This window comes from Rhea pennata, chromosome 4 (assembly GCF_028389875.1).
Source record: "Rhea pennata isolate bPtePen1 chromosome 4, bPtePen1.pri, whole genome shotgun sequence".
NCBI classification, from domain to species: Eukaryota; Metazoa; Chordata; class Aves; order Rheiformes; family Rheidae; genus Rhea; species Rhea pennata.
Genome location: NC_084666.1, coordinates 26,119,895 through 26,131,018, shown reverse-complemented (window position 1 = coordinate 26,131,018; position 11,124 = coordinate 26,119,895). Strand labels below are relative to the sequence as shown.

The following is an 11,124-nucleotide window of genomic DNA, read 5'->3' as shown; positions in this document are numbered from 1 at the left end:
CTAGGAAAACAGCTCCGAAAATTGACTCCATATCCTTAAAGGTTACTTCAAACTTTAAACAAGTAGGAGTAATAACAAAAATTTTGAAAGTCTTTTTTTTTTTAATTCCAATGAGACTAGTATTACAAAAACACAATTAGTTTACCTAGTCTTTTACAATACCATTTACCTAGTTTAAAATAGAATCCTTCAAAAATTCTTGCAAATGCCTGTAATGTTTTTCTTAACACTGAAGACTTTTGAAACATCTTGGAGATATATGCTCAAGAAAGCCATAGTATGGAAAACAAAACAAATGACTGATCTAATTCATGTCACTAATTGTTATTCTTTGCCCATAGAAGGTTTGGTGTTCATGCATGCTGTTACCAGCTAATGGCAGAGGATTTTGTGCGTAAAGTTAATGAATGATGACGATCAATTTACTGAGTGTGATTCTTCTGTCATTTTGATCTATTTTAGTGTCACTCTAGTAAAATTAGTATAAATTAACTCCAGTATTACAAATGGAAGAATTAAGCCTACTGTGATTAAAAAGCATGGTGGTAAAGCAAGTACCGTATAAATGCAACTTCTGATAGCAAGCAATTTCTCTCTTTGAATTCAAGAATATGATATATCACCCTTCAAAACAAAGCGGTCATTAAAATTGCGTATCAGAATACCATTTGTGTTCTTCCTCCAAGCTTTAGAAAATAACTATTTTCCCATAAATCTCAGGAGCATCTAGTGCCAATAGGTCCTTTTTATTAAGAAGGAAATTCATTATTATCACCTGTAGCCTAAATCCATTTGTGTTGGAAAGTACCAGCCCAGGCAAAAATCACTTCAGTCCAGGGACTTGTATTCCAGCCAGCTCCTTTCACCTCTGTTCAGCTCTTACCATCATTTCAGCTACATTAGCAATAACTTATAGATTTTTTTTTCCAGACCGTGCATAATTCCCACCTCACCGGGCTTACAGGTAATTCAGCACAGCTCCTTCAGCTATACCTGATCTTTCCCACAGTATTAGAGCCCCATCTACAAGATTCGTTGCACTCTAGCCACCATTCTGTAAAATGCTTAACACTCTATAAACTTCAAGTCCCATTCAATGGGATTCTTCCTGTGCATCAAGTTGTTTAAGCATTTTACGAGATCAAACTCACTATGCAGCATATGGCAGTACAAACCCATTATACAGCATCTAGGAAGGAAAGGCAGTAGCTCAGATGGGCCTTCCCCACTAGGCTGAATTTTCACAATCCGTGGCAAACTTCACAGCCTTTACTTACACACTGAATAATCCTTTAGAGTCTACGAGACTGCACATAAGTGTACCAAAATGTGTCCCTATGTTAATACATTAACAAATCAAAGTCCATTGAGGCTGGCTGCTTTAACGTTCACCATGAAATTTTAACAGGCAATATCAGTTTCAAGCCCACAATTTATTTGAGGAAAACATCTAACTTCAGCTATCCACCACTAGGCTAGTAGTTCTGATGGTTATTGTTTTTTAAAAAAAAAAACCTTAATTGATCAAAAGAAAACAAATTTGCACCATTTTAGCCAAAATTTCTGCCTCCATATATTGGGTCCTTTTTGCCTTTGTTTACTAGATTTAAAAAGTACTATTAATAGAAGACTTAATACGTGTTTGTAAACTACGGCCAAGTCAACACTGTTTAATTGTTTTAATAGATATTTCTGCTGTATGTGAGAATGATCAGCAGATCACACAGGCTGCTCCTAAACACAGCTAGTATCTATTGCAGTATTAAATTCTAGTTTCATTTTTCCAGGAAAGATACTTCATTAACACAGTCCCATATTCCTTATACATTCAAGATGCCCAGTGGGTCCGGAACAGAGCTCTTTAAAGCACTGACAAAGGTAGGTCCCCTTTCCTGAATAAGATTAGTTTTTAAAAAGTACAAGGCAAAATGTTAAAATTTCAAGTAATCTTAAAATATTTGAAATCATTTTTGTTAAAATATATTTGCTACTGTGTATCACTATTTTGGTTCATAATTAACAATCACAACATTCAAGCCAAAACTGATTACTTAAAACATCATTGTATAGACCTTAAGTTGTGTTTATGCTCATATAGTATACGTCTAGCAATAACTTCTGCTAGACTGTAATGTTAATTATGCAATAAAAATAATATAAAAGTTTTTTTTTCTGAAATATTTTTTCATAAAAGCTAGGATACTGACTTGTAGATATCTGCTAAGAAAAAAAATACTCAACTCTTGAGGAAGAGCCAATGATTTTTTCTAAAGCACAGAAAGACGTATACTGTAATATAGAATAGAAGTAGTCTAAGTTTAATAGGTACTGATATACTAATACATGTAAAATAAGTTAGGTATAATATATTTCAACAGATCCTACACATAGGGAATTTTGGCCAGATAAAATAGGAAAGTTCAGCCTCTGGTACAGCAGATTCTGATGGAATGACTTTTTTTCATATAGGTAAGTATCTGTAGAGGCCCTTTAATGACTGTATATTTTTCTTGTGTATTTGCCATTTGCTTTCAGCATATGTTTGTTTTAGATGCCTTTTTTCTTCTTCCATTTGGTTTGTTGGATTGCTTAGATGAAGGAAATGTAGAGGGGCAAACAAAATGTATTCCTACGAGAAGGTGTTATAAATAAATATAACTAATCAGTGTCGTTTTGACCACATCAAGTTTCCAGTTACATATAAAGAGACATTAGCCTATTACCTGGCTATACTTTCAGAAATTTAAATTGAATTGAAATTAAATTGGGTCTGCATAGCATCATAAGTGCACAGCTGAAGATACAAGCCATAAAAGCAAAATTAACTATTTTAGCAGAAAAAAATACAATAGTGAAACCATCAAAACGAAAAATTGCTCATCCAACAGTGGGTACAGAGATATACAGATGACACAACATTTCAACTGCACAGTTTATTAATAAAAATTTTCAGTGCGACAACTAAATAATTAGTGCTGTCAATGTTGTAAATACATTTTAAATTACAAGTTTGTCTTTACATTTTATACATTGCTAATTTTACAAATAGAACTTTAAGATCAGTTTGTCCAACTTACTGTATAAAGGTTGCTGAGCAAAAAGCCAACAATAAATACTTCCTTCTGAAAATGCCTTAATATAATGCCATTTTTAGAATTTTATGTTGAGAAGTTATTAACGATATTATTGAATATATTCTGCTTTTCTCGTATATAATTATTTGGCTGCTTGGGATTGGCATATTTTCAACTAGCCTAATTAGTACTAAAATATTTTTATCTACCTTACTGGTAATTTACTAATACAAGTATGAGGGTATAGTATGTGCATTTAAAAAAATCCACGCGTTGGGTATCTAGATTAATGCACTTCCTCATATTGTCATTGCTCATGGGCACGGGAAGCAGTCAGCTGTTTTTAGGATGCTCAAACTCTTCATTTTAATAAGTCTTACTTCTCTCTTGTTTCTCAGTTGTATTGCTACTTTGTGGAACTAGTCTGATGATTAGATCTGTGCAATGCAGCCGCTTTGTTAACTAAAGTTAATATCATTTGGAGTTAAAATATCGTTTATAACACTATGAAATGAATACTTTTATCCCAGAACAGTTTTTCTACTTGTCTCCAAATTTGTCCTGAACAAACTAGATCAAACTATCAAGTAGAGTAGCCAGTTTCTGAAGCAATTAAGCTTTTAATATTCATTTGTAATTGCAAATAGTAATTGTAACTCCACATTCAGGAAAATAGACTAAATGCTTCTTCGTACAAGGCTGATTCTATGAGATCTTGCCCTTTTCAAGGGCAACTCACCCGCTCGAAGGGTTCTGACTCCGGCAGCCGCGGAGGCCGTCAGTGCGGGTCGCGCCTGGCGGCAGTCCTCGCGCTTCCTCCGGTGGCATGGGGTCTTCAGAGCTCCCTTCAGCTCTGACCAAAATCGGAGCAGCTCTTCCCGCCTAGGGCGGGCTCCGGCTGGAGAGGGTACCCGAAGTACGGGGGTGACACCAGGAACCCCGACGGCTGAGGCAGCTGGGCAGAATGGGCCGCCTGGAAGCAGCCAGAGGTGTAGGGTGGAGGTGGAGATGCCACCAGGCATCCCGGCTCCGCCCGCGCCAGGGAGAACCTGCGCACCGATCCGCCGGCGGAGCTGGAGCTTGTGGCGGTGCTGGACTGTCTCGACGGTGTCCTGAAGGTCGCCGAAGCCAGGATCATGGGAAGGGTCTCGGTCTGATAGCTCCGAAGAGAAAATCGTATTGGCTGCGATGGCTGTTTAGGTCTTAAACACGTGCAACAATAAACAGCTACCAGGGAGCCCACAATAACGAAGGCAATAAATATTGATCCAACAACGAGGAATGGAACATAGATTGGTTCTGGTAAAGAAAGAGAACAAACAACGCATATTAGCCTGCGGAAAGAGTAGTTATACCATGTAGAGAGAAACTCCGCAAAGGCTACGAAGATCCACAGCGCTGTAGGATTCCCACTAACATCCTGTGCTTTTCAGAAGATGGAGCTTCCGTTCACCATCATCATTAGACCTAATTTAAAGTGTGTGCTCTACTCGTGCAAGTTAAAATTTCTTTCAGTTGACAGTTTTAATCGTTTCTAATGGGAAAAACTGTCCACACCATGCCTGGTTTGCCACATAGTTACAGCTTATTCTAAACAATTTCACTCAAGAATTGAACTTTTCTCCTCCTTTCCCCCGACTCCAAGACTGTTGGGGCTGTCAAGTATAACTGCCTGGACCTGCAGGCTTAGGTCAGTGCTTCAGACAGGGTTGCTTCCACTTGTAAGGTGAAAAATAAATGCACAGCGAGCGACTGGGGAAACCACCGTCCGGGCGCGCTGCTGCATTTCTTTTGCTTGACAAACTGACGGCCCCGTGCGCTGCGGGGCTGCGTCTGCGGAGCGCCGGGGCCCAGCCTCACCCCGGGGTGGCGGGGGGGAGTCGAGCGGACGCGGGTCAGCTTTGCACGCGGTGCTTCCCCGCAAACGTGAAACGCCACCGCGGCTTCCCGACGGAGCGACCCGACTGCCGGGTCCTCCCGCTCGCCCCGCGCACCTGGAGCCGCGCCCGCCTCCTGCCCTCCCCCCGGGCCGGGCCGGGCCGGGCCGGGCCCCGCGGCCGCCCCTGGGGGCTGGGGGCGCGGGGGCGCGGGCCGGGCACTCACGGGCGGCGACTCCCGGGTCCGGCGGCTCCCGGTCGTTGGTGCAGCCGCCCTGCTCCAGGCGAGCCTCGGCGGCGCCGCAGCAGTAGCGCAGCGAGCAGGAGCCGCAGCAGATGGTGGCGGCCGCCGTGTCGAAGCCCTCGGGGCACTGGAAGCCCTCGTGGTAGCCGCCCTGCCCGTCCACCCAGCCGTGGCAGTACTCGCCGCCGCCGGGCTGCCCGCCGCCGCCGCCGCCCAGCAGCCCCAGCAGGAGGCAGCGCAGCAGCAGCAGCAGCCGCCGCCGCCGCCCCGCCATCGCCGCCGCCGCCGCCGGCGGGGCGCCCGCCCCGGGCTCCGCCGCGCCGCGCCGCGCCGAGCCGAGCCGCGCCGCGCCGGGCGGGCGGGAGCGGCCCCGGGCGCCGCCGGGGGGCCGGGCGCGGCGCCTCCCCCCGCCGCCCCCGCGCCGCGCTCACCTGCGGCCCGGCCGCCTCGCCGCCCCCTCGCGCCTGCCCGTCCCCGTCCCCGCCGGGCGTTGCTACTGCAGCCGCCCCGCCGGCCCGAGCGCCCCTGCCCAGCCCCCGGCCCCAGCCCCCGGCCCCGGCTCCCCCCCCCCCCCCGCCCCCCGGGCGGGCGGCCCCGACGGCGCGGCCGCGGCGGGGCGCGCTGCGGGGCGGGCGCGTCCTGCCGGAGGCTCGGGTGGTTTTTCTGCGTGCAAAACCGGCGGAGCTGACGGGAGGGAGTCTGCCGGCCTGGAACAGCTGAATTCGGCCCTTTCCTCCCCGCTGTCCTCGCACTCCAAACCGGAGGAGGTTATTGCGTTAGCAGTTCATTAAAGTAGCTCAGCACTCTAAGGGTTAAAGAAAAACAAGCATAGCACGTTATTTAACGCTAGGGCTCTTTGCTTTTTAACTTACTCCCTTTTCTTGATACTTTTTATGTGTAAAGATACAGCAGTACATGCACATATGATTTATGGCCCCTTTTAGACACATACCAGACCTGTCACCTTTATTTTCCGAAGCTAGAGGGGGAGAGGGGGGCTGAGGAGGAGGGACACATCTGCTGGTACCACCGTCTGATCCTTTTTCTGCCGGAAGAATAATAGCAAGTCACCAAGCATCAGGAAAAACACCAAGGGAACTTCTTATTCATTTGTGCTAGAGGAAAAAAAAATGTATTTAAAATGAACTGAGCAGAATTGGACTTCTGGCTCAAGAAAAAGTAACATTTCTTTAAATGGTGTGTCCCTTGTGTGCTATCCAAGAGGTGCTCCCGCTTTAGCAGTGGAAGTGCTTACGACACTACTGTTACGCTAAGGTTGGGCTGAACTAAAGAATTTATTTTACTGCATCTTGAACTTCCTTCCCCCCCATCTTTTGCTGCCGGCATATGAATATGTATATCTGAGTGTGACCACTTGTCAAACATTTTGAATGCCTGTGTCACTAATTTTAAAAGTTGACAGGTTTAGTCAAACAAAAGGAACAAAGCGTGCTGTGTACCAGCAGTAAAACTCTGTACACCGAGAACCATCTATCAAGACTTCTGGCCAAAGCCAGATAAGGTCCATAAGCACAATATTTGTTTTTTTTGTTTTTTGTTTTTTTTTTTGTTTGTTTTTTTTAAGAATTTAACCAGTCTATTATCTATTTTTCTATATAACTTCTTTTTTTTTCTGTTTTGGTATCTTTAGATATAACCCATACTACTGGACAGGAAAAGCAAATCAAAAAGTTATATAAATGCAAAACAGTTTTCATGGCTATTTAGCAGGCATGTGCATAGAAACTACAAAATTAGATATTAAAGAAAAAGAATAGATTTCTGATGTGAAGATGTGATGTTCTGTCCAGCATTTTCATTTTGAAATGATGATGTAAATTAAACTTGCTGTCCTGACTCTGAGTTACTAGTTTTTACAGTCCAGTGTTAAATATTAATACAGTTTTGCATTTACTTCTCTGTGGTTTTAAAGCAAACGTAGCCTCCAAGGAATGTTTTAAAATGTAAGGCTTTTAAAGTCCTGATGCAGCTTCTGAGAAGGTCTAAAGAAATCTTTTTATTGACCAGCATGGGACTTGGGCCAGGAGCTCAGTAAGGGCTACATGGTATGCTTAGCTATCCGCAGCTGGCTATTCTACAGGTAGCAGATGCATTCTGTCAGATTGGCAGGAAAGCCACATTTCATAGTAATATCTAAACAAATATGTTGCAGTTCATCAGAATTTTCCCAATTAATTCATCACCTTATAAAAAAAGAGATCTGAAAAAAAATCATCATTCTGTTAGATACTTCAGGTATTTATGAGGATTGTCTGCAATCCTCGTGCAGGAACTGGAGGGATATCCCCAAACCACAAGCACTGGCATAAATTTGAGCTGGTTTTGTTCTCCTGTGGTGCTGTGCTTGAACCATCTCTAGCGTTTGGATCATTAATAAAAGTTTAGCATTTGTGCCCCCCTTTAGGCAGGGCCGCTCTCCGCTCGCCTCTTGCGTGAGCAGTTGTGCAGTGGCTCTATCAGAGGTGCCCAGTTACCTGTCTCTCTGGTTGAATCCCAGATTGACCCACCTTGCCAGAACCTAACTTTTTGCTTTGATGTGTGTATGTGTTTGACTTTTCTGTGGATAAATAGCATCTGACTCACTGGAGTGGACTCATCTCACTTGCACCCAATAAAAACCAGAGGCAAATTTTGGTGTGCTCTTCCACACACAGGGAACCTTGAAAATTTTAAAATACGTGAGCAGTTTTCCTACAGACTGCTGATATCCTAAGTGCCTTCTTTGGGCTTATTTTCTGCTTTCTCTGAAAGACTGGTGCAGTTCACACTTGTGGTGTGATCCTGGAGTAGATGAACTTGGTCGTTCTGACCCAGAAAGACAGAACTTTGCTCCCCTGTTATGAAGGTTGTATCGGTGTCACAGTGCACTTAAAGAAAATGAGATGTTGGCAAATTTGTTTGCATTTATTTATATTATGTTTTTTAAACTAAACCCACAAAAAATGAGAACTCAAGAAAAAATGGGAGCGTTGTATGTCATCTAGACTGTAGGTGACATCCTTCATTCTCAGTCTGAGTACATCAGACTGTGAGGAGAGCTTGCTTAGCCTGTATTGTATTGGGTAATAGTCATGCAAAGTTCTGCAGAGACTTTGCTTATTTTTTTATTCTTAGCTGAAGCCTTCCAGTTTTTAGATAATGTGCCATCATTGATTTTTGAATGGCAAACACTTCTAATTTAAGAACACATACAGCTATTTCTCTGATTACTATTGGTCTTAAAGCTAGCAAACACGAGATTAGTAATATAACAGGCAGAAAAGATAATGTCATGGACAGTTTAAGGCATTATTGCTTACCAGGTAGGTTTAAGGTATTATTGTCCTCACAGCAGACCCATGGGGATAGACCATTACAACACTCCTTATCTGCTCCGGTTGGAAAAATCAAACAATTGCTCTTAAATTACTGCTGGAATCTTTGTATTCAAGTCTGCAGTAATTATCTCACTTCTTCCAAATTCATTGAATGTAAAAATAGGCATTAAAATCTTCCTAAACAGGTTCATACTTCCTGCTAATATTACTAGATTTGATTTCTGGGTTTGTTTTGGATTTTTTTTTTTCTGTTTTTACTATGGTGTTTTGGGGTTTCCTTTAGATTAGAATACAAAAAGTCAATGAACCATGAAGCTTTGGCATGAGAGACAATTTATTACCATTTCAGGTAGGCAGTGGCTAAGCTGGTAAAGCTCTGGGAGTTGAGCCTGACTACAAGAGTCCAAACAGCGAATGAATTTTCCAAACACATAAATAATTGCACACATTTATCTTGGCAAGAAAAATGATAGGTTCAGCTCATGTCTTGCTTGATGTAACCAGCGATACTGGTAATTTCTTGCTTGCTCGTCATAAAATAGTGTTGGATTTCAAAGAACGTAAAAGCTAAATCTTGTTTTCAGCTTCTGAAAACAATCTTGAGCAAGCAAAAATTTTTTACTTAAGAAAAGTAGTACTTTAAAAAATGAAATTTTTTAAGTAACTGTGAAGGCTTGCAAACCTATATTGCAAACCCTTTCGCTAAGTGAACTGTTTCACAAAGCATATAAGTATATAAGGACTGTTCTGAATAAATCTCAGTACTTTTCCTACTTCAGCAAATTAGTACAGAACTGTGAAACACAAAAAATCTGTTTTAATTGGTTTAACTAAGGGAAAACATCCATCTTATCTGCTTTCTTTCGCCTTCTTTTCTTTTTCAGTGTGTTATTCTTTCCTATCTAGCAGGGAGGGGTCATTCTAGGCTATTTTGTTTTGGAAGTCACAGTTGCTGACAGTCAACGTATTTTATGTCTTACTTCTGACTACGAAGAAATTCAGGATGAGATTTGACCAGCACTGCATTGGTTTTTCATCCCAGACAGGATCATTACTTTCTTTTCGAAGGTCTCTCAGGCATCCTGGGGAGAGAAGGTTGCATAGCCCAGATAACAAAGAGCAGCATCGCTTGTACTCTCACTTAATTAGTCCGTTGAGAAAGCCAGTTATGTTTTCGGGGAAATAATGTAGAGATCTGAATATTTCAACCTAATGGCTGTCTAAGCAAATAAGATTATATATGCTAAAAGGCCTCAGAGCTCCCTGAAGTAGGCGGATGTTAGGTTAGCGCTATACAGATTCACGTATACATACATGGCACTGATGTTGCCTTGTATGAAACCCACAGTGCTATTAGGTGAAGGAGCAAGGTGCAGACTTGAGAAATCGCTCATCTCCTTACACGGCATCAAGAGCAGAAGCTGTTTTCAAGCCATCAGGCATCCGTCACTGTTCAAACGACATATTATCCCTCCCTGCCCCAGCTGTATTTTGGGATTTTGACTTGAACTTGAGCTCTATAGAGGCCATATGGTGGAAAAGAAGATCTGCTTGCACACAGCACTGAGGGTGCGCTGAACACATCTCTTCCACCCCAGTGCTGCCTGCTCTCTACTTCAGCAGCCAGATGCAAATACAGCTGTTTCTTAGGCGCGAGAGAGGAAGGACAGATGTTGAGAAGAGATAGAAACTGGTGTTCTTATGGGACATGCAATTACCTGTCCTTCACTCCAGCCACAGCTAAAAATAACCTGTCTCGTGGCTCACAAGCAAAGTGGAATAGAAATTCACAGAAATGCTGGCATTTCTTCAGTCCCTTGTTTTCTATGGTAGGCAAGCAATATGATCTTTCCTCCAGGTTTGCTGATGAGGTGTTTAATTTGCTTTTAAACCAGAAGTTCCTGTGCTGTTGTATTCAGAAACAAATTCTCCACACAACATTTTTCAATTTTGAAAAAAAAAGCCCAATATGTAATTATGCTGAGAGCTAGTACAGCAAGAGCCAAAAAAACCACAAAGATTAAGTCAAAAAGAAAATGGCAGACAGAATATTTTGTTACATTTCTAACAATTATTTTCAAAGCACTCTATATGGGGAAATGTTTTGACAGCAGAAAAAGATTGAAAACGCTGACATTTTGTCAATGTTCACCTGAAAAACATTAATCAGCTACGGTTGTTTGGCATGTATCTCCTCAGTAACTCGCAGCGAAAGAATGAGTTATTGCTAGAAATAACTACATTTTCTAACAGTATTCATATTGTAGCCATCTTTAAGCACCACCAGCTAGAGGTGAAAAGCTTAATTTACTATTGCCGTGCAATTCCCCAGTGCCCTGCACAGAAGACTTCGTGCTGTCACCATGCTAATGAACACTGCTGCAAAAGGGCAGAGGAGAGAGATAGCATCAGGTAGATCTGCTCTGCGCTGCAACAGAAGGTGCACTCCTTTCCTTGCAACCCTGAGAATTAATGACTCGAAAGCAAACGGATATGAGAGAATATGATATCTGAGGGTAGAAAGAGAGTGTTCTTACCGGGGAAAGAAGACGACTGTTGTTTTTCACTCTCGCCAAGAAAAAGAACATTTG

General features: G+C 42.6%; 1 protein-coding gene across 1 annotated transcript; it reads right to left on the bottom strand.

Annotated features, from left to right (window-relative positions):
* Positions 1 to 3,818: 3,818 nt before the first annotated feature.
* Positions 3,819 to 5,469, bottom strand: SHISA3 (shisa family member 3). Its single transcript, XM_062575169.1, has 2 exons — positions 5,178 to 5,469; positions 3,819 to 4,373 (listed from the first exon to the last, which is right to left on the bottom strand). Exons 1-2 carry the CDS (start codon positions 5,467 to 5,469, stop codon positions 3,922 to 3,924), a joined length of 744 nt encoding a protein of 247 aa, XP_062431153.1. The 3' UTR covers positions 3,819 to 3,921.
* Between the last annotated feature and the right edge of the window lie 5,655 nt (positions 5,470 to 11,124).